Here is a 26,904-nt window from a genome sequence, read left to right on the forward strand (position 1 = left end):
AGTATGTGTGTGTGTGTGTGTGTGTGTGTGTGTGTGTGTGTGTTAATGGAAGATTGCGTGAGTATGTGTGGATGAGTAGGTTCAGGGGGCCTTGGTGCTACCTGGTGGTCACTGGGAGTGAGGAGATTATGGATGTGTAATCCCTCACAAGTTCATTATAGTTTACAGTTTACAATGCAGCAGAGTGCATGTGCCCAAACTGAACCAGATTCCTGGATTCAAACCCTCCCTCTATACTCTAAAACTTTAGGCAAATTACTTTCTTTCTTGTAAACTCAGGTTCCTCCTCTGTAACATGAGGAAATACCACCAGTTCCTCTCCCCTCTTTTAGGATTTCTGAGAATTAGATGAGCTAATACATGGCAATTGCTTTGGAGAATGCCTGACACATAGAACCATATCGGTTTTATCTGCTCTAATTACTTATTTTTATTATTATTACTACCAAGTAGTTCAACTTCTCACAGAGAAGGAACATACAAGGGCTAGCTACAAATTATCCATGTTTTGCCTGTAAAATTTGTACAGCCAGAGTGAGAAAAATTTTCAACTTCCCTCCTAGGTCTTTTGCCTCCATTGCTTCTACAGCAACCCCATGATGGAGGCAGCATTGGTCTTTTAACATTTGAAGACTCAGAGCTCTGTGGGATTTAAATCCTCAGGACACAAAGTTAGGAAAAGGCATACTTGGTATCCAAACCAAGGTCCTATGATTCCAAAACCACTGGGGGAGAGAGTAGCAGGAAGGGGGCTGTTGTAGGAGATCTGCCAATGTGCCCTGAGGTCCACTCAGGCAGGCAGCTATTCTGTTTTTGAAACCAGGTGAGGGTTGGTGGGAGGTCATGCTGTGGAGACGTGTTCAGCTCCCTGTTTCCCCTCTTCCTATACTCCTTACACTTCTAGCCAGAAAAGAGGTTTGCTTCCTCAGGAGCATATCACCTTCTTCCATTTCAGCTTATCCCTGGACCACAGTGCCAGGTAAACAACAAATGTCCATCTAGCTGAGAAAGTGTGGCAAACGGTGCTGGAAGTTTTCCTGTGTCACATCTGTAACCTGAGGCAGGCAGGGGTAGGGTGGGGGTTGGTGCCCAGGTTGGATGACACCTACAGAAGTTGAAAGAAGGTCCAGAGGTAACACACTGCTGATCCCTTATCTGTCCTTTGAATTGCTCTCATCCACTCACTGACTGTCCATCACCTGCCATGTGCTGCACTAGGAGCTGGGATGCTTCTTGAATCAACATATTGGACAAACTTCCACCTGTGGAATCACAATCTGTGCTTCTACGAGACCCACGGGCATAGTCAAGTCTGAGAAGGGCCATCACAGGGCATTTGGCAGCAGCAGACAAAAGAATGAAGCCTTGTTATGTGGGGAGGTTATGCAATAAACAGGACTGACCACAGCTCCTCCCCTTCCTCTTTCCTGTCCTCATCACCTGATCCCATCCCTCAGCTGGGTTATAAAAAGCTCTGCCAGGCCCCAGCTTTCCTGAGAAGCCATTCTGCAAGGCCACAAAGATGAGCCGGCTCTGCCTGTCCTTCACCCTTCTCGTCCTCCTGGTTACCTTGGTGTCCTGCTCCCCAGGGGGGAAAAAGAGCAAACACGCCCAGGGTAAGTCCTGGCTCACCTCTCCTCTACAGGCTGGGGGAGAATGAGTGGAGTCCATAGAAGGGGCTGGGGGACAGAGGTTGTGGGGTGGGGGGTGTGCTGCGACCCTTTCTGGATTTCTCCTGTGAAGTCGAATAGTTTGAACTCCAAGGACATTTCATGACTCTCAAAAGGAGAAAAAAAAATTAAAAAAAAAATGTACCCTCCTAACTGTACCAGATCAGGGACCCCATCTCTGAGACTCTCTCTTTCTGCTCAGTGCCATGTACCTGAGCCTCACTGCAGTGTAATCAAAAAATCAATATTTGATTCTTGTCCTGATCCTGGAACAGACCTTCTGAAACTCCTGGAATTTATTCTTTTTGGTGGTAATGAGGTGAATACAGGAAGGTAACCTGAGAGACCTTCAGGGTGGGTCTGGTGTCCAAAAGCCCCATTTATGAGTTTAGTGGTTTGAACTTTCAACACCCCCCACCCAGCACCCCTGGGAGACGGGAGGTTACTGAGATGCAGATCAATCACCAGTGGGCAGTGATTCAATCGATATGCCTCTTTATTAACACCTCAATAAAAATCCATAAATATTGGAGTTCAGAGAGCATTTGGGATGGTGAACACATAGGGGCTGCTGTGAGGGTGGTGTGCTCCACTAGGACATGGGGCTCCGCACACATCTACTCCCCATTTGCCCTATGCATCTTCTCCATTTCACTTTCTTTGTGTTTTGTCCTTTATGATAACATGGGAGCTGTAAGTAATGGATTTTCCTGAGTTTGGTGATCGCTTCTATTGCTTATTAAACATGGAGGTGGGGTCATGGAGCCTCTGATTTTAGCCAGGTGGTCACAAGCATGAGTGATTCAGGTCCACGTGGCTTGCATTTGAAGTGAGGACCGTCTTGGGCTCTCAAACTGCGGAATCTGTACTAATTCAACTGATTTACTGAAAGAAGGAAATTGCCTTGTGGGACGCCCACTGGATATTGGGGAATTAGGTGGTGTTGATAGAGACACCACGTATTGGGTGTCAGGGAAAAACTCAGCCTCACTCTTCCCTGTGATCTAGGGTCTCCAGTGAGGCTCAGGGACAGGGAAGTAATGCAAGTGGGAAAGTGCACCCAGAAACTGTTACCAGGTATCTGTATTTTCAGAATTCCTGGCAGAGTCAGGTAGCTTATCAAAGTGTGTTTTGACACAATAATATCTTCTCCTGAAACTACGACTCACATGCCCTGTATCTGCAGTTTCCTCACCTGAACAAGGGAACCATGTTACATGGGCTCTATGAACAACTTATCAGTCCTGAATATAAAGAATTGAAACATATTTCATGGCCGATGTTGTCCATTTTCCAACAAGATGTGTTAGTCTGAGAAAATTTCTCAACCTATACATTTGGGAAAGAGATAATATTTAGGTGTGAAGTAATAATTATTTTTCTCATATTAAAAATAATCAAAAAGACGTGGGACAACTGAGCAGAGCAACTTCAGGGAAAGTAAGAAACAGAGCCCTCCACTGTGTGAGTGTGCTTTTGGGTCCAATGTTGACACAATATTAGTAAGGTCTTAAAGCACTTTCCCTTGTCTCCTGGTTGACTATTGACAATTAGTTTATTATTCTCTCAGTATATAGAATGCTAGAGTTAGATTGATAATTATGTAGACCTGCCCCATCATGAAGGAGACAGGAATTCAATTCTATTCATTCTGGTCAATGACTGTGTGCTTCGTGTGAGCATGAAATGGCAGATTCATTCCCTTGTCATATAATTATTAAGTCCTTACAAAGCATTGTTCTTGGTTCAGGGAAAGAGCTGTGGACAAAATATGGCAGAATGCCTTGCCTTCTAGGAGGGAGAGAGACAAGAGCAGGAGGGGGGAATACCATGCTAGGCTAAGAGTTTCTTGGAAGGTAGAGAATGATGGAGATAAAGGAGGCTGTGCTCATTCTGTACACTGATGGGTGAAACCTCCTGTAACAAAGGGGCTTTGGAGCAGAGGCTGTAGAGAGAACATGCCTGGTATAAACCAGGCTCAGGAATTACCAGTCTAACTGGATCTCAGAGAGTAGAAAGGGAGGAGAGGGGAAGGTGAGAAGACCAAAGAGGCCATGTGACTGAGCCTGACAATCTTTGAAGGATAAGAATCAGAACTTAACTGTGGGAGAGATGGGGAGTCACTGAGTGACTGGTTATGGTAGGAAAAGGAGAGGTTCCCTTTGACTGCAGTGTGGAGTGTGGCCTCTAGGGGATCAAGGACAGGGACAGAGGCCCAGTGAGCAGGCTGCTGCAGTGGTCCAGGGGAGCCATGATGGAAGGTGTACCTATGCTGTTCCCTGGGTCAATGCCAGTTCTCTTGAATAACAGGAATGACTTGCTCTGTTGAGGTTTCTGTGGAAGCTTCATTATCTGGTCATGATGCCTTAAATCATTAGCCATCAGTGATTGTTCAACCTCAAGCTCCTCTCCCCTCCCTGAGGTTTGCAAGCATTTGCGGGACTGTGTATGGAACCCACAGGGGAGGGTAGGCATGAAAGTTCCAACCCTCCTGTCAGGCTGTGTTTTCCCCTTGGCAACCAGAGCCCATTCTGAGGTTACTAGGGTCTTCCTAAGAGTCTGCTACTTCACATAACAAAGACACTTTCATTGCTCTCAGCATTTAAGAACTACCAAGCATTTTAGGAATTCTGTGCCAGGAAAAGGATGAAAAACAAATGTATATATTTCTTATTACAGTGCACAATATCAGGATAGTGTCAATATTCAATTTATACAGTCCCCGTGATGTAAGAGAATAGAACACCTTGGTATGTTTTCTTCATGACTTTCTCCATTCCAAACTGATTCCTTCACATGTTTTTATTAATGGGGAAAATTTTTACCATACACATAAGGGCAGAGAATAGTATAAAACCAAGGTACCTGGTTGCAATTATTACTGACATTTGGCTAGTGTTGTATACCTTGTACACCTTTTTTACTTCTTGGTTGTCAGAATTTTTTGAAGCTAATCAAAGGCATCATACCAATTAATCTTAAAATACATCATGAAGGAGATAGAAATTTTTACATGCTGACTATATCCTGACTAGTCTTGTGTCATTAATAATAATGTCCCAGAAAGCAGGTTTTCAAAAAGCCTTTTCTGTTTGACCATCCCCCACAATCCTAACATTCTGTATGACAAACAAATGTGTGGTTTCAGTTGTTGACCTTGTTGACTCAGCTGTGATGACCATCCTCAGAACTGACCCAGATCCCCTCCCATCCCAGTTACTTCTCAGCCTGACTTCCACCTGGAGCCTGAAAACACAGGTCGCCACCTGACACGCAAGTTCAGGTACTACTGCAACACCAACACCGGAAAATGTGTGGTCTTCACTTATGGTGGAAAACGGGGGAGGGGGAAGAGGAACCACTTCCTCACAGAAGAAGACTGCTTGAAGGCCTGCCATGGTCAGGTGGGGACCACGAGGTAAGAAAGAGGGCAAGGCAGGATGGGAGGGGAAGGGCTGGAGAAAGAGGTTGAGCTCAGGGGGCTGTACACCATTCACATCTGCACAGGGTCTTTGTTCCTGGCTGCTTCCCAGAAGTGGCTACAGTCTCCTGTGAAACCACACTCTGAGCCCATCCTTCATGTGCCAACTTGGAGATGGTCACCACCAGAAGCCCTGTCACAATAATCTGAGCCAACTCACATGCTCTCCCTTTCTCAGATGAGAACACCGACTCAGCCACCCTACAGAGAAGGTTTGCAGTTCTCCTGAGCATCCCACCCAGGCTTGGAAAATTCACTTCCTTCTTCGTGGCTATTTTGGTTCTGAGGTGGACTTTGTTTGATTATTTCTGGGAAAGTGTAGGATCTGTGAAGATGAACAGTGTCCAGGTCTGGGGCTCCAAAGATGCCAATAAGCCAGTTTCTTTCTTTCTGCAGAGAACCTGGGAACAGTACTGCCCAGAATGTTTGAAGTCTCAGGAAAAAATATGCACAGCTGGGCTTTGACTTCTTCTGAAACAGTTAGGTCTTCTCTGAGTCCTTCTCATCCCCCCCTCCTTAGCAACACCCTGCCTCATTCCTTCCCCCCGTGGGTCTACTTCCTTTAGTTCTGTCTCAGCCAATGTGTTCTCAGTACCATGACAGCAAGTCTTCCCTTTCTCCCTTGCACTTAACACAGTTTCTGGCACAAATGAGACAGTTCATAAATATTAGAGGATGGAAGGAATGAATGCAGAGCACATTGTTCATGATCCGAATATCTATACAGCCTATGATTTTGAAGCCAGGATTCTTATATTAAACCTCATCCTCACAGCATACACACCTTCTCCCCACACCCCACCATCACTGCTCCCCTCGTGGGTGGCCAAGGTGGAATTTCTGGCATCCAGTTCTCAGCATTAGTGGTGCCAGAGGACTTTTCAGTAAAGAAAGCCCATTTCCCCCACAATTTTGGTTGCACATTTTCTTTTCTGTGGCTTCAAACAGGTTGTCTTATATTTCAATAAATTCATACTCAAATTAAACTAACTGGAGTGGATTCTGTTGTTTGCAACTAAGAACCTTAACCAACAGGGTCCCTGGAAATGCTAGGGTCTCACTTATCTTCAGAGCAGTGGGCACCTCCCCATTTCCTGTCCTGAGACTGAGTATAGGAAGTATAGGAAGCAAACCCATTACAACACCATCTACCTCTTAATGGCCAGCACAGTCTACACAAAACCTAGGCTGACAGACACCTCAAAATGAAAGCTTTCATCTTTACTTCTTGAGTCAGCTCAAATTTGGGTGCAGGCTCTTCACCTGGACTCTCAGAAGGGGAAAGGAAGGAGCATGAGGTTCACTGTCAATTTTTCTGAGGAATTCCCTTGGCTGAGGTCACAAGTGGGAAGGGTGTATCTTACTCCAGTTGAAGAAAGGCAACTGCCCTTTTAGTGTGCCAGACTCTGCGTTAGCATTTTGCCTGCATTCTTCTACTAATCCTCCCAAGAATCCTACAAGGGAGGAAAGGGCAGCATGGAGATGTCACTTAGCTGCTCTATGAGCTTCCTAACACAGCAGGTCCCAGCTTTCCCCAGTAGAGTGACTTTGACGAGGTTTTCATGCTCCTGCCTCTGGGAAGATGTGGGATGGAGGCACCTTTGGAGAACAGAGAGTGTCTGTTTCATTACCGAGGAGGAACTTGAGGCATGGGGACCTCTACAAGCATACTATGAAATAATTAAGAGCACAGATGGTTTTGCTGCTGTTATTCACTTCCTTGTAGTCTTGGGCAAATTTCTCAAAATCTCTGAGCTTTACTTTCTTTAATTACAAAATAAGGATAACAATTGAACTTGTTAATGTTTCCAGCCAGAGACTAGTAGAAACACTCCCTTTCCTAGTTTAACTAGTCAGGTTTATTACTTACTGCAGCAAGTAATAAGAATCACCTTGGAAAACACTACGATGTCTCAGTAAGAGAATGTGAGAAAGAACTTATGAGATGTGGCTTTTATTAGGTGATTTGGGGGAGGATTTCAGGAAACTGGATTTGCACTGGATGTCTGATGTCAGGAAGTGGGGCCATTCTCTGCATGTGTACCTTTAAAGGAAGAGTAGATAGGGGTTAGAATTGTACTTGGTAAAGAAGTAGCAGTCACTCAGGATAGGGGGATGCTTGGTCATTTTCGTGGTTTGTGTAATTTAGCTCATTTTGTATGTATTCCAATGATTACCAAATGTCCTATTTTTGTCTTGATCCATCATAGACAAGGATGGTCCTGTCTCATGTTTAAGTTTTCTGAAATGTTTATGTTGACCAAGAGAATATAAGGCCACTGTGTTGTCAGGTCAGGTCTTGGAACTCAGAGGTTGCTTTTTTCTTTCTGCATCAGTCTCATAAAGTTGTGCTGAGAGTTGAAAATACTTGATATTTCTTAAATCGTATGTACAAGTATTGGCAGAGCAACTTTTTAATGAATGTCCTCTTGATAATAGTAATAGGAATACTATAATTATATAAATTATTGAATTTTATTAATAATTATTGATTTATAACAGTGTAATGGGAATGTGACTTTGTATTCATGAAAGGAGATTGCTTTCCATAACTCACTATGTTGTTTTGTGATTTTTGGCAAGTTATCTCACCCCTTGAGCCATAGATTATTTCATTGTAAAAGAGGATAATAGTATCTGACTTTGAAAGCTCCAGGTTTGGATCCTTTTGAGGACAATGTTGATATTGATGTTCAGGTGCTCTGAACACCACAGGCCAAAGAAAATTGTCTAGAAACACAGAGTTTTAGCGTCCTTGGCTCCTGACTGCTTTTTAAATCTGCTATCCATCAACTGTAGTAAAGAAAGGAACAGGGACTACCTTGGTGGAACAGTGGTGAAAAATCTGCCATCCACTGCAGGGGAAATGGTTTGATCCCTGGTCTGGGAAGATCCCACATGCTGAGGAGAAATTAAGGCCGTGGCACCAACTGTGGAGGCTGTGCTCTAGAATCTGGAAGCCACAATTACTGAAGCCCCGGCACCTAGAACCCAAGAGAAGCCACCGCAGTGAGAAGCCTGCACACCACAAAGAAAGAGTAGCCCCACTTGCCTCAAGTAGAGAAAGACTTCCCCTAGCAAGGAAGACCCAATGCCACCAAAATAAATAAATTAATAAAAATAAATTTAAATATTAAAAAAATAGGAGCAAACAACATAAATTGTTGTTGTGTCACCTTCAAGAAGATCACCCTCAGGAAGTTCCCCCAGTGCCAGTGGAGACTCACAGTCTCTCTTTCAAATAGGCCTCCTTCTTCCCCAGAGGGAACTGAAAGCCCCCTTGCTTCAGTGATTGACCTTACCCAGGTCCAGCCCCTTTCCCATCCCATGTTGCTTTATTTGAACCTCTGGTCCAAGGAGCTAAGTGTGAACTGTCAGAAGTACTCATTATCATTCTTATTACAAAGCTCTTTGACTTTGCAGGCAGCAGGGATATATATCTTTTGCCTCCATTCTGTCCACAACAACCCACAATCTGGGCACCACGGATTTGAGGTGACACCTGAGGCTCTGAAGATCTGGGAGATTTCATACCCCAGGTAATAAAGTTAGGAAAGGGGAGAGCTGGGACTCAAATTTTTTCCCTGTGATCCTAAAACCACTGGTGGAGAGACCAGAGTTGGGGGGGCAGGTGCTACAGGTGATCTTCCAATTTCTCTTGAGATCCACTTCAGCCCCTGAGATCCACCCACATAGGCAGGTCTCCTGTTGCTGAAGCCAGCTGAAGGGCACTGGGTGATCATGCTGTGGAGACATGTTCACCTCCCTGCTTCCCCTCTGCACACGCCCCTTACTCATTTTTCTAGCCAGAAAATCAAGGTTTGTGCCTCAGATGGAGATAGTCTCCACCTGGCTCACCATATGTCTGGGAAAGTGCCAGAGAAAGAGCTTGTGTCCATCCAGTTGAGATGCTGTCACAATGGGTGCACAACGATGTCCTGTTTCACACCTGTCTTCTCAGGTCAGTCCAGGATGGGAGGAATGACTGGCATTGATGCCCAGATGTGGTGACAACATTGGCGGTCTCAAAAGGAGGACCTGAGCTAACACATTGTGGTTCACTTATCTGTCTTTGAATTTGCTCTCATCTACTCTCTAATTGTCCATCACCTGCCACGCACTGCTCTAAGTGCAGGGATGCTCCATGAGGAACAAATCTGACAAAAATTCCACCTCTGGAATCACAATCTGTGTTTACACAAAACCCACAGGCACAGTCAAGTCGGAAAAGAGCTGTTACTGGGCATTTGGCCCCAGCAGGCAGAAGCAGGAAGCCTGGTTAAAGGGGGAGATTTGCAGGAACAGCACTGACCCCAGCTTCTCCCCTTCTTCACTCCTCTCCTTATCGTCTCTTCTGGCCCCTCAGTTAGGATAGGAAAAGCTCTATCAACCCCCAGCTTTCCTCAGAAACCCTCCAGCTATGCCCCAAATCTGAGCCTGCTTGGCCTCTCTGAGGTCCTTCTCATCGTGCTGAGCACCCTGGTGGCCGCCACACCAGGGAGTGAAAACAGCAGAAAGGCCAGGGCAAGTCCCTGCTCACCTCTCCTGCACAGGCTGGGGGGGGTGTGGTTTGGGGTGGGGGGAAAGTGGGGAGTCCATGTAAGGGGCTGAGAAATGGAGGTTGATGTTGGTTGCTGCCAAGCCTCTCTTGATTTCTCCTGGGATCTGGGCAGTTTTAAATCTAGTGATACATCCTCACTCTGAAAACGAATCATCACATTCCAGCTTTTTATAAAAGTAATGCACTGCATCCTACCAGACCAGGGACCTCATCTCTGAGGCTCTGTATCCTTGGTAACTGTCTTGTCCCTGAACTTCACTTTAATGTAAAGAAAAGATCCATGTTTGATCCTTATCCTGATTACTAGACCAGGCCTCCTGGAAGTTTTGTAATTTATTATATTCATAGGTCATGAGATAAGTCTGGTATGCAACCCCAGATAGCTTCTGGTTGGGACCAGACTCTAGACTTTCCCACCTGGTGATTACAGGATTAGAATCTTCAATGCCCAGCCCCTCTGCCGAGTGCAGTGGGTAATGAGGTAGAGTTCAATCACCAATGGTGAATGATTCAATCAAATTGCCTACCTCAATCCCTTAATTAAAACCCATAATACTGGGTTCAGAGAGATTCAGGGCAGGTGAACACATCAAGGGATTTTGAGGAGGATGTGTTCTGAGAGGGAATGGAGCCCCACCTACCCCAATCCCTCTTTGCCCCATGCATCTCCTCCATAGGGATCTCCCAAAATTCTATCCTTTATAATAACTTGAGACAGTAAGTAAAGGTCTTTTTGAGTTCTGTGACTGGATCTAATGATTATTGAATGTGGGAGGAGGGGTCATGGAACTTCTGAATTTATAAGCTGTTGGTCGTACGTAAGGGTGATCATGGGACTTGTGATCAACACTTAAAGTAGGGGCTGACCTCAGGGGCTGAGCCCTCAACCAGTGGGATATGTGCTACCTCCACAGATTACGCATCACAAGTGAATTGACTTGTGGGACATGCAGTGGGTGTTAGAGAATTGGTTGGTGTTGATAGAGACACCACATATTTGCTGTCCGGGACCAAACCCGGACTCGCTCTTCTCTATAATTTGTGGCTGGGGTGAGGTTCGAGGACAAAGGATGATTGTATGTGGGACTGAGCACTCAGAAGTCCTTACTGCTTATCTGCATTTTCAGAATTCCTGGCAGAATCAGGTAATTCATTAATAGGGTTCTCACATGATGGTATCTTTTCCCAATCCTACCACCCACATGCCTCGTGTCCTGAGGCAAGTGAACAGTAATTTCCTCTCCTGGGCAGTGGGACCATGTTATACCACTTCTTTGAAAGGATTACCAATCATGAATATAAAGAGTTTACCCATTTCATGGTCAATGATGGCCGTTTTCCACCAAAATGTCTTAGTTCTAAAATTTCTCTGGCTCCATTTCCTCACCAACTCCTCAAAAAGAAATTTATGTCAAAGAATGATCATTTCTCTATTATGAAATCAATCAGGAAGTTGAGTGTCGGTGAACTTCTTCCATTCCTGAGGCAACTACAGGGAGAGAAAGAAAAGCAATACTCTTGAAAGTTTGCTTGTTGGGACAAGACTGTTTTTTCCCAGGCTGGTAAGATATTAGTCCACTTGGCCCTTCCCCTTGTTCCCCAGTCAGACTATTGTTGTATTTTCCTATTAGGACATAGAATGTTAGAAATGGTCTCATAATTATATACATATACATCACCACCAAATAGAAGTGTCACCAACAGAAATTTTGCTCTATCCTGTCTCTTCAATGACTCTGCACCTGGCATGAGTATGAAATGGGAGATTCATTCCCCTGACAAATCTTTATCAAATATTTATATTTATTTTCCCTAGAAAGCATAGTTCTTGGTGTAGGAAACAGCTGAAACAAAACAATAAAATAATCTGCCTCCTAGGCAGGAGACAGAAAATACAGAAAGAGGACAATACTATGTCAGGTCATGTTGCTTGTTTTGAAGAATGAGAGTGATGGAGATAAAGGAGACTGTGCTCCTCCTTTAGAGGGTTAATGAAACCCTCTGTGATAAGGAGGTGTTAAGACCCTGACAAAAAACAAAAACAAAAACAAAAAATAAACAAAAACAAAAAAATAAAACAAATCAAAATCAAAGAACAACAACAACAAAAGTGCTTCCTGTGTTTCAACAGCAGCTGCAGCTCAGTGGGCTCAGTGGGTGGAGGGGAGGGGAATGAAAGTGGATGAGCCAGGGAGGCCATCGAGGCAAGCCATGGGTAGCCTTGTATGACTTTATAAGAATCAGAATTTGACGGTGAGAGAAATGGAGAGTCCTGGGGGGATTGGTCATGGGAGCAGTTGGATAGGGCTCAAGTTGTATGAGGGGCCCTGTTGCTGCAGTTTGGAGAGTGGCCTGTAGGGGGCGAAGAGCAGAGACAGAGGCCCAGGTGAGCCATGATGGAGCTTGGACCTATGTTGTTCCCTGGGCCCATCCAAGTTCTCAATTACATTAATGCCTTGCTACGTGGAGGTCTCTATGGAGGTTCACCACAAATCATGATTCATTAAATTGTTAGCCATTTGTGATTGATTCAACCTCCAAACCTCTCCCCTCCCTGAAGTGTGGGGACAGGGAAAGGGGAAGGTGGGAATGAAAATTTCCACCCTCTAATCAGACAGTTGGTTCCCCTGGCCACCAATCGTCATTCTTAGAGTAGGTAGGGGCTTTCAAAAGTCACCTCCCCCACATAATAAAAGACTCCCTTTTTACTCTCATCTTTTTCAAAATTCCAACATTGTAGGAGCTCCAATTGTGCCAGGAATGGGATGAAGGGGGGAAGGTAAAGGAAGCAAGTCTTTAGGGTGAAGGATTGTGAATTCAATTTGGTCAATGTTAAGTCCACGGTGCTTGTAGAACACTTAGGCAAGGATGTTGAGTAGACATCGATTCATTCATTCACTTGTCCATGAAACGTTTATTAGGGATAAAATATGTGAAGACTGAAAACTTTGACCAGATTCCATGGCTTCAAACTCTGGCTCTGCCCATTTCCTAGGTGTGTGGCCAATTCAATTTGGTAGAGCTTTACATTTGTGAGTGCAGATAGACCTTGAATGGTGTCCACAGAGAGGGGGGTCGTCCTTCCATTTACATAGGAGGAAACATAGGAGGCTCAGGAAAGGTGGGATTGCTGGTGACTCCGAGGGTGATAGTAGCAGAGTGAGTTCCCTGTCCTGATGTGCTGGCTAAAGTCACTGAGTCGATGAGAATCGCTAAGTAACTGTGAGAGAAATAGAAATAATAATGCAAAATACCTGTTACCACTTATTGACAGCCTACTGTCTGCCAAGCCCTGTACCTGTCTTCATCTCTAAATATCTCAACAAATTTAATGTTTTTTTACTGTTCAAATTCATACAAGCTGAAGTTCAGAGGTTTTAAGCTCTTCTCAAGGTCACATTACAAATACTGGCAGGGGCTGGGATTCAAACTCAACACCCTCTGTCTCCCATGACTTTCCTTAAAAGAGGCTTGAACTCTGTGCCTTCGAAAGCCTTGGAGATTCACTAGAGGAGACTCAAAATTCTTCAAATAGGGAGCTCTGCTTTTCATCATTTTTCATAATGAGATGAGGTGGAAACAAATTTTGTAAAGAATTTTGTTTGCATTTTTGGCAACAAAACCTTACCTGTGAGTTAGCACAAAATGTTGGCTGAGAAAAGCCACTGGATTGAAAAATAAGGAACTTAGTCTTGACCATGGTTTACATATCAGATCTCACTGATTGTGAGCAACAGAAACTGATTCTGGCTATTGGAGGCAGAGAAGCATTTTGTGAGAACACTGTGGGGATGTAGTGGGCATCCATTCTCCTTTCCTGATTATAACCTTAAGTGAGAACTTCTCCGAATCTTGTGTTGGCACACACAGCACTAACTGATTTAGTTCAGCTCACAGACTGAAGGGATTGCTAAAAGATTGCAGTTTGGAAAATATGGTAAGCAAGGAAGAAGTAAGGTCTTCCCAGGTCACCTCTGAATTACTTCCATTTGGGGGTCTTTTGTGATTTGTTGATTAAGACTCTATTACAGGGAGAGCATCTGGTTGGCCACTCTTTGCCTGTGGGTAGGGTAGACACTTGACATGCTCCCCTAACCCACCAGTCCTGGCTGTAAGTAGTCATTCCTCAATCAAAATAAGGCTATTGTATCAGGAAAAGGACAAATACATGCTGGGTGACAGAGCAACTGAATAGTCTATATGCTCAGAGAGAGAAGTTTCCATGGAGAGAAGAGACTTTGAATGGGTCCAACTGCCCCAAAGAAGAAAGCTACATTGTTTTGTTAAAGAAACCCTATTTATTGCTTGGAATTCCTCATATCTTCAATGTTCACTTGTTTACAGTCACCTTAAAGTGGGCAGGTTTACAACTGAGCCAGGCACATCCTCTTTGAAACTTTCCTTTTTCACTTTTACTTGCTTTCTTCCTTTTCATGATAAATGTGATTTTACACTCACGAAGTCACGTCCACAATCTTTGATGCGTCATCAATGTTAATATCCAATAGATTTGCCTGTGTGATGTTTGTGTGTTTGTATATTTGTAACATTGAAATAACCAGGACCACATGACTAACAATTTTTGGCGAGTGTCTTCCTTCTGATTTTCAGCTGTTTTTCCTCCAGCAAGTCACTTTCCCTTCGCTGAACTTCAGTTTCTTCATGAGTCAAATAGGAATAATAATACTTACTTCATAAGATTGTTAAATAGGAAGAAGCTACCTTTTACTGAACACTTACTGTGAGCCCGCCCCACAGGTCACAATTTTAAATTCTTTGCAGGTCATATGAGTGATGAGGATGGACGTATTTGGAGTGGGGGTGGGGGCAGGGAGGACAACAAGCTGTGGTGGGGATTATGGAAACTGGAGAAAATGCTCCCCTCATGAGAAGAGAGCAGCTCTACTTGGCTTAGTTCTTGGTTTTCACAGTGTGGTCCCTTGAGCAGCACCATCAGCAGAGATGGAAACCTGTTAGATGCAGATCCTCAGGTCCCAAACCTGTCCTAGAGTATTAAAACTCTGGGGGTGGAGGAGATCTCAAATCTCTGTTTGAACACTTGGCTAAGTGAGTCTGATGCTCACTCAAGTTGATACGCACAGCCCTTGTTAAACTGCAGGACTCTGTTGCTAGATCCTTTAGTTTTTCCAACAAAACTAGAAATATACTTTTATGTGAAATCCCCCACTGTTAAATCCTGGCCAATATTTCACATTTTAAATTGTAGAGTGTGAGCTAACAATAGTATATTCTAACAATATCTCAACCTCTGATTCATGCTTTTCATTTTAACCTTTAAAATAATCCATATTAAAAAAACAGTATTCATGAAACCACTTTAAAGGAGGAAGACTATGTAGGTGGAAAAATGAGATGCTGTTATATTACATACCAAGACAATGGTTACACCATGATTTTGATCTGAATGTACTTCTCACAGGGAACAGCATGACAAAAATCTAAACATTTTCTGCCTTCCCCAAGTGCATTCCATTCATTTCAAGAAGTGGCCTTAGAAAACATGGAATCCAATGTTCTCATTTTTCAGAAGGTTAAACTGAGGATTAGAGGAAGAGATATGACCTCAGTTCCACAATTTTAGTATCACTGCTCTTTATCCAGAATACAACACCTGTGAAGTTCCTCCCTTGTGATTTTTTTTAAAGATGCATCTAGGGGATGCAAAGGTTTGTAATTAGAGACTTCAGTCACTCATTAACAGGGAGGTGGAGGGAGCATGTGCCCATCAGGGGTCTTCTGGGTCTTGGGGCATCTAACCTGGACTAGAGGAAGGATGACTAGGAGAGGAGGACATTTGTACTGATAGACAAATGAGAGAGGAGAGGGGAGAAAAATGAATCTCTGCTGTGAGGGAGAGTCTCTGCTCTTCCCTGGTCTAGATGGACAAACTGAGGCAGGAAGAAGGGCAGGGCCAGAGAGCTTCCGCAACTAGCATCCTAGTTGTGCCACCTGCTATTTGTGGGTCCTGAGCAAGTCACATTACCTGTGCTTTCTGGCTGGAAAAAGGAGATTAGAATCCCAGATGTTGTAAGATTGCCATGAGGCTAAATGAAATCATACATGTGAAATGTATCAGGAGAAAGTAGACCCTCCACATGCAGTGGCTTGTTTTGTGAGTACCCCTGTCCCAATGTCCTTCTGTCCTGGGGCAGCTCCGTATTGAGAGCTCCTGCCCTTCTCAAGGGAAAGGGTGTCTTTGTACCAGGAAGGCAGCCCCTCCTGTCCTCTGAAGCTCATCATAGAGCCCGGCTCCCATCTCCTTGCCCCTGGAAGTGGAGCACAGTGTGTGTGTGTGTGTGTGTGTGTGTGTGTGTGTGTGTGTGTGTGTGTGTGTGTTAATGGAAGATTGCTTGAATATGTGTGGATGAGTGAGTTGGGGGGACCTTCGTGCTACACGGTGGTCACTGGGAGTGAATATATGGGCGTGAGTGAGGAGATTGTGGGTGTGTAATCCCTCACACGTGCAGTCTAGTTTACAGCTTACAATGCAGCGGAATGCATGTGCACAAACTCTGAAGCAGATTCCTGGATTCAAATCCTCTCTCTACGCTCTAAAGCTTTAGGCAAATTACTTTATTTCTTGTTACCTCAAGTTCCTACTCTAATAAGGAAATAACACTAGGTCCTCTCCCCTTTTTTTTTTTAGGATTTTTGAGGATTAGATAAGCTACTACATGGCAGGTGCTTGGATTAGGCCTGAAACATAGAAGAACCAAAGTTTTATCTGCTGTAATTACTTATTATTATTATTATTATTATTATTATTATTATTATTTTCATTATCTTTATTATTACAAAGTGCTTTGACTTCCAGGGAGAAGGAATATACGAAGGTTAACCAAAAACGACTCACACTTTGCCTGTAGAGTTTGTACAGCCAGAGTGAGGATAATTTTTGTCTCCCCTCATAGGTCCTTTGCTTCCACTGCTTCCACAGCAACCCCGTGTTGTGGGCAGCATTGATCTTGTGACATTTGAAGACACAGAGCTCTGGGAGATTTAAGTCATCAGGGCACAAAGTTAGGGAAAGGCAGAATTGCTACCCAAACCGAGGTCCTATGATTCCAAAATCACTGGGGGAGAGAGCAGGGAGAGGGGTGCTATTGTAGGCAAACTTCCAAGCTCCCCTGAGGTGCACTCAGGCAGACAACTGTCCTGCTTGTGAAACCAGGTGAGGGGCGGTGGGAGGTGATGCTGTGGAGACGTTTCAGTTCCCTGCGTCCCCTCTGCCATCACCCCTTGTTCTTTTTTGCTAACGAGAAAACAGGTTTCCATCCCCAGGAGGACATCACCTTCCTCCAGTTCATCTTCTGCATGGACCTCATTGCCAGGTACAGAGCAAGTGTCCATATACTTGCAAAACTGTGGCTAAGGTTGCTGGAAGGTGTCCTGTGTCACATCTGTCTTTTGAGTTAGGTAGGGGTACGGGTGGGGGTGAAGGGTATTGATGCCCAGGTGGGTTGACACCTGCAGGAGTTGAAAGGAGAACTTGAGCTAATACACTGCTGATCACTTTCTGTCCTTTGAATTGCTCTCATCCACTCACTGACTGTCCATCACCTGCCATGTGCCGCTCTAGGTGCTGGGATGCTCCCTGAATCAACATATTGGACAAAATTCCACCCAAGGGATCATAATCTGTGTCTCCACGAGACCCACGGGCATAGTCATGTCTGAGAAGGGCTGCCACAGGGCATTTGGCCTCAGCAGACAGAAGAAGGAAGCCTGGAGCATGGGGGCTCCACACACCTCTACTCCCCCTTTGTCCTCCAAAATTGCTCCATTGACTGTCTTTGTGTTTTGTCCTTCATAACAACATGGAAACTGTAAGTTACGGGTTTTCCTGAGTTTGATCACCGCCTCTATAGGTTATTGAACATGGCGGTGTGGTTATACAGCCTCCGATTTTTATCCAGTTGGTCACAGGCATGAGTGATTCTGGACCAAGTGGCTGACATTTGAAGTGAGGATAATCTTGAGCCCTCAATGTGCGGGATCTGCACTAACTCCACAGATTTACTATCAAGAGAAAGTTGCCTGTGGGACAACCAGCGGGTATTGGGAAATTAGGTGGTGTTGGTAGAGACACCATGTATTGGTTGTCAGGGAAGAACCCAAACTCACTCTCCCCTGTGATTTGGGGGCTCTGGTGATGCTCGGGGACAGGGAAGTAATGAAAGTGGGAAACTGCACCCAGAAACTCATCAGTTATCTGTATTTTCAGAATTCCTGGCAGAATCAGATAGCTTAGCAAAATGCATTGTGACATGATAGTGTCTTGTCCTGATCCTACCACCCACATGCCCTGTGTACTGGGGCAAGTCATCTGCAGTTTTCTCACTTGAACAGGGGAACCATGCTACATGGGTTCTTTAAACAGCTTACCAGTCATGAATTTAAGGAGTTTAAACACATTTAATGGCCAAATCTGTCCATTGTCCACCAAGATGTGTTAATCTGAAAAAAATTTCTCGCGATGTTGCCTTTGGGAAAAAGAAATTATTTAGGATCAAATAATGATTATTCCTCTAGTATTAAAATTAATCAGAAAGACTTGAGATCACTGAGCAGAGCAACTGCAGGGAAAGTAAGAAACACAGCCCTCCACTGTGTGAGTGGGCTTGTGGGGCCAAGGTTGACACAATATTAGTAAAGTCTTAAAGCCTTTTCCCTTGTCCCCTCCTTGACTATTGACTATTAGTTTATTACTGTCTCAGTGTATAGAATGTTAGAGGTAGATTGATAATTATGCAGACCTGCCTCATCATCCAGGAGACCGGAATTCAATTCTATTCATTCTGGTCGATGACTGTTGCTTGCTGTGAGCATGAAATGGGAGATTCATTCCCTTGCCATATTTTTATTAAGTCCTGACAAAACATTGTTCTTGGTGCAGGGAAAGCTCTGTGGAGAAAATATGGCAGAATATGTTGCCTTCTAGGAGGTAGAGAGACAATTGCAAAAGGAGAGAATACTATGCTAGGTTACAAGTTTGTTGAAGGTAGAGACTGATGGGATTAAAGGAGGCTGTGCTCCTTCTGTACACTGGTGGGCAAAACCCTCTGTGACAAGGGGGCGTTGGAGCAGAGGTTGCAGATACAACATGCCTGGTGTAAACCAGCTGCAGGAGTTACCATGGTAGCTAGAGCTGAGTGGGTGGGAGGGGAGAAGAGGGGAAGATGAGGAGACCAAGGAGGCCATGGGGACATATCCTGACAAGTCTTTTAGGATATGAATCAGAATTTGACTTTGGGAGACATGGGGAGTCACTGAGGCACTGATTAGGGAGCAGTGGGATAGGATCCATGTGGCTGCAGTGTGAAGAGTGGCCTCTAGGGGACCAAGGACAAGGACAGAGGCCCAGTGAGTAGGCTGTCGCAGTGGTCCAGGGGAGCCATGATGGAGGGTGTACCTATGTCATTCCCTGGGTTGATGCCAGCTTTCTTGAATACCAGGAATGACTTGCTCTGTTGAGATTTCTATGGAAACTTCATTAACTGGTCATGGTGCCTTAAATCATTAGCCATTTATGATTGTTCATCCTCTAGCTCCTGTCCCCTCCATGAGGTTGAGGAGTGTTTGGGGCACTGTAGATGGAACCCATGGAGGAGGGCAGGCATGAAATTTCCAACCCTCCTCTCAGGCAGTGGTTTCCCCTGGCAACCAGAGCCCATTCTGAGGTTACTAAGGTCTTCCCAAGAGTCACTGACCTCACATAACAAAGACACTTTCATTGCTCTAAGCATTTAAGAACTACCAAGGGTTTTAGGAATTCTGTGCCTGGAAAAGGACATGTACAAATGTATATATTTCTTATTATAATTTGCAGTATCCATATAGTGTCAATATTCAATTTGAACAGTCCTGGTGATGTAAGAAAAGTGAACACACTGGTATGTTTTCTTCATGGGTTTCTCCATTACAGCCTGATTCCTTCACACATTTTTGTTAATGGTGGAAAATTTTTACCATACACATAATGGCAGAGAATAGTAGTGTAAAACCCAGGTACCCAGCTCCAATAATTACTGACACATGGTGAGTATTCTTTACATTGTCCACCTGTTTTAATTCTTTGTTGGTAGACTTTTTGAAGCTAATCAAAGCATCATATCAATTAATCTTAAATACTTCATTAAGGAGATAGAAATTTTTACATGCTGCCTATATCAAGTCATGCTTAACACCATTAATAATAATGTTCCGGAAAGCAGGTTTTCAATAGGCTTTTCCATTTGACCATCCCCCAAACCCGAACATTCTCTATGACAAACAAATGGGTGGTTTCAGATGTTGACCTTGTAGACTGAGTTGTGGTGACCACCCTCATATCTGTCCCACAGCCCCTCTTCTCCCCGTAACTATTCAGAATAGGACACCTGTAAAGCCTCCTGTCTGGAGACTCATTAGAAGGGTCACTGAAATGCCCCCATTCTCAGATACTTCTAAAAGAGCAACACTGGAAAATGAGATGCCTTTACCATTGGGGGCAGCCAGGGGAAGAACAGCAACATCCACAAGGCAGAGGAGTGAATGAAGAACTGTGGTGGTCATGAGGGGGCCTTGGGGTAAGAAATGTGGCAGAGCAGGCTGGGAAGGGAAGGGCTCAGGAAAGAGGTGGAGCTCAGGGGTCCCCATACCATTCACACCTGCACAGGGCCTTTCATCCTCACTGTCCGCCAGGAGAAGTGGCTGCAGTGTCCTGAGAAACTACACTCTAAGCATAGCCTCCATGTGCCAGCTTGGCAGAAGATCACCCCTAGAAATCCCATCACAACAATCTGAGCCTACTCACATGCTCCCCCTTTATTAAGTGGGAACACTGAGTCAGCCACCCTACAGAGTAGGTCTACAGTTCTAATGAGCATCCCATCTAGGCTTGGAAAATTCACTTCTTTCTGTTGGTCATTGCAGTCCTAGGGTGGAATGTGGTTTCATGTTTCTGGGAATGTCTACGATCTGTCAAGATGAATGGGGTCCAGTCCAGGGCTTCAGAGATGTCAATCAGTATGTTCCTTTCTTTTTGCAGAGAACCTGGACACAGGACTCCCCCGAAGGTCTGAAGTCTGAGGAGGACCTCCACACCCCTGGGCTTTGGCTTCTTCTGAAACAGTTCGGTCTGATCTTAGTCCTTCTCAACCCTCTCCTCCTCAGCAGAACTCTGCCTCTTTCCTTCCCCCATGGGTCTACTTGCCTTAGTTCTGTCTCATCCAGTGCGTTCTAAGCACCATGAGAGCAAGTCTTCCTTTATCGCTCGCACTTAGCACAGTTTCTGCCATAAATATTAGAGGAAGGAAGTAATGAATACAGAAGCACATTGCTCATGACCCAAGTAACTATACAGCCCATGATTTGCAGTTAGGATTCTTGTCTTAACCCTCATCCTCACTGCATTGTCACATTCATCCACCTCCCCACCATCACTGCTCTCCTTGTGGGTGGCCAATGGGGAATTTCTGGCATTCAGTTCTCAGCATCAGTGGGCTAAAGTCTTTTCAATAAAGAAGCCCTTATGCCCCGAGGGGCAGAATTAATTGGGAGATTGGGATTGCCATATATACATTAATAACAAGAAAAAAATATCAAATTGTACACTAAATATATACAGTTTATTGTATGTCAATTGTAACTCAATAAAAGTTCTTTAAAAAAAAAAAAGAAGCCCCTATCCCCCATAATTTTTTTGCAGATTTTCCTTTCTGTGGCTTCATACAGTCTGTTTATATTTCAATAAATTCGTATTCATGTTAAAATAACTGGAGTGGATTCTGTTGTTTGCAAGTAAGAACCTTAACCAATGGGGTCCCTGGAAATGCTGGTCCTTCTCACTATTCTGCAGAGCAGTTGGCACCTCTCCTTTTCCTGTCCTCAGACTGAGCCGTACCAGGTATAGGAATCAAACCAATTAGAAAACCATCTACCTCTTATTTTTTTAAGCTTTTTATTGGAGTATAATTGTTTCACACTTGTGCCAGTTTCTGCTGTAAAACAAAAGGAATTGGTTCTACTTGTACATATATACCCATATACTCTCCATCCTGTGAATCCTTCCCACCACCCCCCCATCCGCAGCCTCTAAGTCATCCACAATCATCCAGTTGATCTCCCTGTAATATGCAGCACCTTCCCACTAGGTACTTATTTTACATTTGGTAATGTATACCATTTACCTCTTAATTGACACACCAAGTTACACAAAAATCCCACTGTCAGACACTTCAATATGAAAACTTTCATTCTTTACTTCTTGACCCAGCCAAAATTTGGATGCAGGCTGTTCTCTTGGACTGTCAGAAGGGGAAAAGGAGGAGCATGAGGCTCAATTGTTCATTTTTCTGAGGAATCCCCTTGCCTGAGGTCACAAGTGAGGAGGGTGTTTTTTACTCCAGTTAAAGAAGGACAACCACCCTTTTAGTGTGCCAGGCTCTGTGTTAGCATTTTGCTTACATTCTTCTATTAATCCTCCTAAGAATTCTTCCAGGGAGGAAACCATGGCATGGAGAAGTCACTTAGCTGCTGTATGAGTTTCCTAACACAGCAGGTCCCAGCTCTCCCAAGTACAGTGACTATGACAAGGTTTTCATGCTCCTGCCTCTGGGAAGATGTGGGATGGAGGTACCTTTGGAGAACAGAGAGTGTCTGTTTCACTACACAGGAGGAAATTGAAGCATGGGGACCTCAACAAGCATAGTATTGAAATAAATAAGAGCACAGATGGTGTTGGTGATATTGCCCACTTCCTTGTAGTCTTGGGAAAAATTCTCAACATCTCTGAACTTTACTTTCTTTAATGATAAAGTAAGGATAATGACTGTGCTTGTTAATGTTTCCAGCCAAACGACCAGTAGAAACACTCCGTTTCCTAGTTGGACTAGTCAGGTTTATTACTCACTGCAGCAAGGACTACGAATCACCTTGGAAAACAGTATGATGTCTCATTAAGAGAAGGTGAGAAAGAACTTATAGGATGTGGGCTTGTATTAGGTGATTCAAGGAAGGATTTCAGGATGCTGTCTTTTCACTGGATGTCTGCTGTCAGGAAGTGGGGCCATTCTCTGAATGGGTACCTGTAAAGGAAGATAAGATAGAAATTAGAGCTGTAATCAGTAAAGGAGTAGCAGTCACTCAGGATAGGGGGGTACTTGGTCATTTTCGTGGTTTGTGTAATTTAGCTCCTTTTGTATGTGTTCAAACATGATTACCAAATATCCTATTTTTGTCTTGATCCATCATGGACAAGAATCGCCCTGTCTCATGTTTAAGTTTTCTGAAATGTTTATGCTGACCAAGAGAATATAAGGTCCACTGTGATGCAGTGTCTTGGAACAGGTCAGGTCTTGGAACTCAGGTTGCTTTTTTCGTTCTCCATTAATCTTATAAAATTGTGCTGAGAGTTGAAAATACATGATATTTCTTAAATGCTTTGTACAAGTATTGGCAGAGCATGTTTTTAATGAAAGTCCTTTTGATAACAGTAAAGGAATACAATAATTATATAAACTATTTAATTTTTAGTAATAATTATTGATTTGTAAGAGTGTAATGGGAAAATTATTTGGTATTCATGAAAGGAGATTGGCTTCCATAACTCGCTATGTTGTTGTGTGATGTTGGGCAAGAGACATCACCCTTGTGCCACAGATTCTTTCTTTGTAAAGAAGGATGATACTATGACTTCAGAAAGCCCATGATTTGTGTCCTTTTGAGGACCATGTTGATTAGGGTGCTCAAGTGCTTTGAACACCACAGACCAAAGGAAATGGTATAGATACACATAGAGTTTTAAGTTTCCTTGACTCCTGACTGATTGTTTAAATCTGCAATCCATCAACTGTAGTAAAGAAGGGAAGAGGGCCTTTTTTGTGTCACAGTGGTGAAGAACCTGCCCTCCAATGATGCGGACATGTGTTCGATCCCTGGTCTGGGAAGATCCCACATTTTGGGGAGCAATTAAAGCCATGGGTGTCAACCTACTGAGTCTGTGCTCTAGAATCCAGGAGCCATGGCAACTGAAGCCTGGGAACCTAGAACCCATGCTCCACAACAAAAGAAGCCACCATAATGAGAAGCCCACGCACCACAACAAAGAGTAGCCCCATTTGCCTCAGATAGAGAAAGACCTCCCCTAGCAAGGAAGACCCAATGTAGTCAAAATAAACAAATAAAAAAAATAAATTTCAAAATTAAAAAGAAAGGAAATACAGCATATACTGTTGTCATCTTGTACAAGTTCACCCTCAGGAAGTTCCCCCAGTGCCAGAGGAGAGTCACAGTCTCTCTTCCAAATAGGCCTCCTTCTTCCCCAGAGGGAACTGAAAGCCCTATTGCTTCAGTTATTGATCTTATCTAGGTCCAGCCCCTTTACCACCCCACCTTGTCTGTATTTGACCCTCTGGTCAAAGGAGCTAAGAGTTAACTGTCAGAAGTACTCATTATCACTGTTATTACAAAGGACTTTGACTTTGCAGGGAGAAGGAATATATATCTCTTGCCCCCATTCCATCCACAACAAAACCCACAATCTGAGCACCATGGATTTCAGGTGACACCTGAGGATATGGGGCTCTGGGAGATTTCTTGCCCCAGGTCATAAAGTTAGGAAAAGGGAGAGTTGGGACTCAAACAGAGGTCCTGTGACCCTAAAACCACTGGTGAAGAGACCAGAGTTGGGGGGGGGGCGGGAATTGTTGCAGGTGATCTTCCAAGGTCCCCTGAGATCCACTCCAGCCTTTGGAATCCACTGAGGCAGGCAGCTCTCATGTTGCTGAAACCAGCTGAGGAGCACTGGGTGGGTGGTTATGCTGTGGAGACATGTTCAGATCCCTGCTTCTGCTCTGCTCACACCCCTTATGCATTTTTCTACCCCAAAAATCAAAGTTTGTGTCTCAGCTGGAGATAGTCTCGACCCGGCTCACCATATACCTGAAAAAGTGCCAGGGAAGAGCTTGTGTCTGTCCCGTTGAGTTGCTGCCACAATGGGTGCAGGACAATGTCACAGCTGTCTTTTGAGGTCGGTCCAGAATGGGGGGAATGGCTGGTATTGATGCCCAGATATGGTGACACTACTGGGAGGCTCAAAAGGAGGACCTGTGCTAACACCCTGTGATTCACTTATCTGTCTTTCAGTTTGCTCTTATCTACTCTCTGATGGTCCATCACCTGTCATGTGCTGCTCTAAGCATGAGGATTCTCCGTGAGGAACAAATCAGACAAGATTTCCACCCGTGGAATCACAATATGTGTTTCCACAAGACCCACAGGCATAGGCAAGTCTGAGCAATGCTGTTACTGGGCATTTGACCCCAGCAGGGAGAAGCTGGATGTGTGGTTATGGCAGGGGGAGATTTGCAGAAACAGCACTGACTCCTCGCCTTCTTCACTGCTCTCCTCATTGCCTCTTACCACCCCTCAGTTGGGATGTGAAAAGTTATGTCAGCTCCTATCTTTCCTCAGAAGCTCTCCTGCAAGGCTCCAAAGCTGAGCCAGCTCTTTCTCTCTGTAGCTCCTCTAATCCTGCTGGGCACCTTGGGGAGAGAAAGCAGCAACCAGGCCCAGGTTAAGTCCCTGCTCACATTTCCAATACAGGCCGTGGGGTGGGGAGAATGATGGAAGTCCATGTAAGAGGCTGGAGAACAGGGTTTGGAGGACTGCTGCCACCCTCCCTGGATTTCTCCTGGGAATTTGGTTAGTTTTAACTCTAGGGACACCTCCTCACTCTCAAAAGGAAACACTACATTCCAGCTTTTAATAAAACTAACGCACTGAACCCTAGCAGACCAGCGACCTCACCTCTGAGACTCTCTATTCATAGTCCCTACCTTGTCATTGAACCTCACTTTAATGTAGAGAAAAGATTCATTTTTGATCCATGTCCTCGTTCCTTAAACAGACCTCCTGAAAATCTTGCAATTTACTATCTTTATAGGTCATGAGATGCGTCTAGGATGGCACCCTAGATAGATTCCAGATTGTACTGGACTCCAGAAGATCCCACCTGGTGATTCGAGGGTTAGAACCTTCAACCTCCATCCCTCTGGGGAGAGGAGAGTGTACTGAGGACGAGTTCAATCAGCAATGGTGAATGACTCAATCAAAGTGCCTACTTCAAACACTCAATTAAAACTCATAATCATAGGGTTCAGAGAGCTTCATGGGAGGTGAACACATCAAGGGATTGTGAGGGGGTGTGTTCTGAGAGCACATGGAGGCTCACCACCCCCACTCCCTCTCTGCCCTGTGCATCTCCTACATACGGTTTTCCCAAAGTTTTATACTTTATAATAACTTGAGACAGTAAGTAAAGGGTTTTCTTGAGGTCTGTGAATTGTTTTAGTGATTATTAAATATCGGAGGTGGGCTCATGGAACCCTTGAATTTAGAGGAAGTTGGTCATATGTATGGGTGATCATGGGACTTGTGATCAACACTTTAAGTAGGGGCTGACCACAGGGTCAGGGTCCTCAACCTGTACAATATGTAGATTAAGAATCACAAATTAATTGACTTGTGGGATGCCCAATGGGTTTTAGAAAATTGATTGGTGTTGGTACGGACAGAACGTATTTGCTGGCAGAGACCAAACCTGGACTCACTCTCCTTTATAATTTGTGTCTGAGGTGAGGTTTGGGGACAGGGGATGACTGTATGTGGACAGTGCACTCAGCAGTCCTACTGGTTATCTGCATTTTCAGAATTCCTGGCAAAATCAGGTAATTCATTAATAAGGTTCTCACATGATGGTATCTTGTCCTGATCTTATGACCCACATGCCTCATATCCTGAGGCAAGAGATCAGTAATGTCCTCACCTGGACAGTGGGACCATGTTATACACCTTCTCTGAAAGGATTACCAATCATGAATATAAAAAGTTTACCCATTGCATGGTCAATGATGTTCATTATCCACCAAAATATCTTAGTCCGAAAATTTGTGTAGCTTCATTTCCTCACCAACTCACCAAAAAGAAATTTATGTCAAAGAATGATCATTTCTTTTATGAAATTCAACAGAAAGTCAAGTGTTGGTGAACTTCTACCATTCCTGAGGCAACTAGAGGGAGAGCAGGAAAAACAGTGCTTTTGCAAGTTTGCCTGTGGGGGCAACACTGTTATTTCCAGGCTGGTACAATATTAGTCAAACAAGACCCTTTCCCTTGTCCCCTAGTCAGAC

General features: G+C 44.2%; 1 protein-coding gene across 1 annotated transcript; it reads left to right on the forward strand.

The window, feature by feature from the left end:
- The first annotated feature begins 1,514 nt into the window (after positions 1-1,514).
- Positions 1,515-21,399, forward strand: LOC130833818 (pancreatic trypsin inhibitor-like). The gene is made up of 3 exons (XM_057703872.1): positions 1,515-1,616; positions 4,887-5,088; positions 20,763-21,399. The coding sequence occupies exons 1-3, from the start codon at positions 1,523-1,525 to the stop codon at positions 20,794-20,796; spliced, it is 330 nt and encodes a 109-aa protein (XP_057559855.1). The 5' UTR covers positions 1,515-1,522; the 3' UTR covers positions 20,797-21,399.
- Positions 21,400-26,904: the final 5,505 nt, after the last annotated feature.

The sequence above is a fragment of the Hippopotamus amphibius genome, chromosome 12 (genome assembly GCF_030028045.1).
Source record: "Hippopotamus amphibius kiboko isolate mHipAmp2 chromosome 12, mHipAmp2.hap2, whole genome shotgun sequence".
Taxonomy (NCBI): Eukaryota; Metazoa; Chordata; class Mammalia; order Artiodactyla; family Hippopotamidae; genus Hippopotamus; species Hippopotamus amphibius.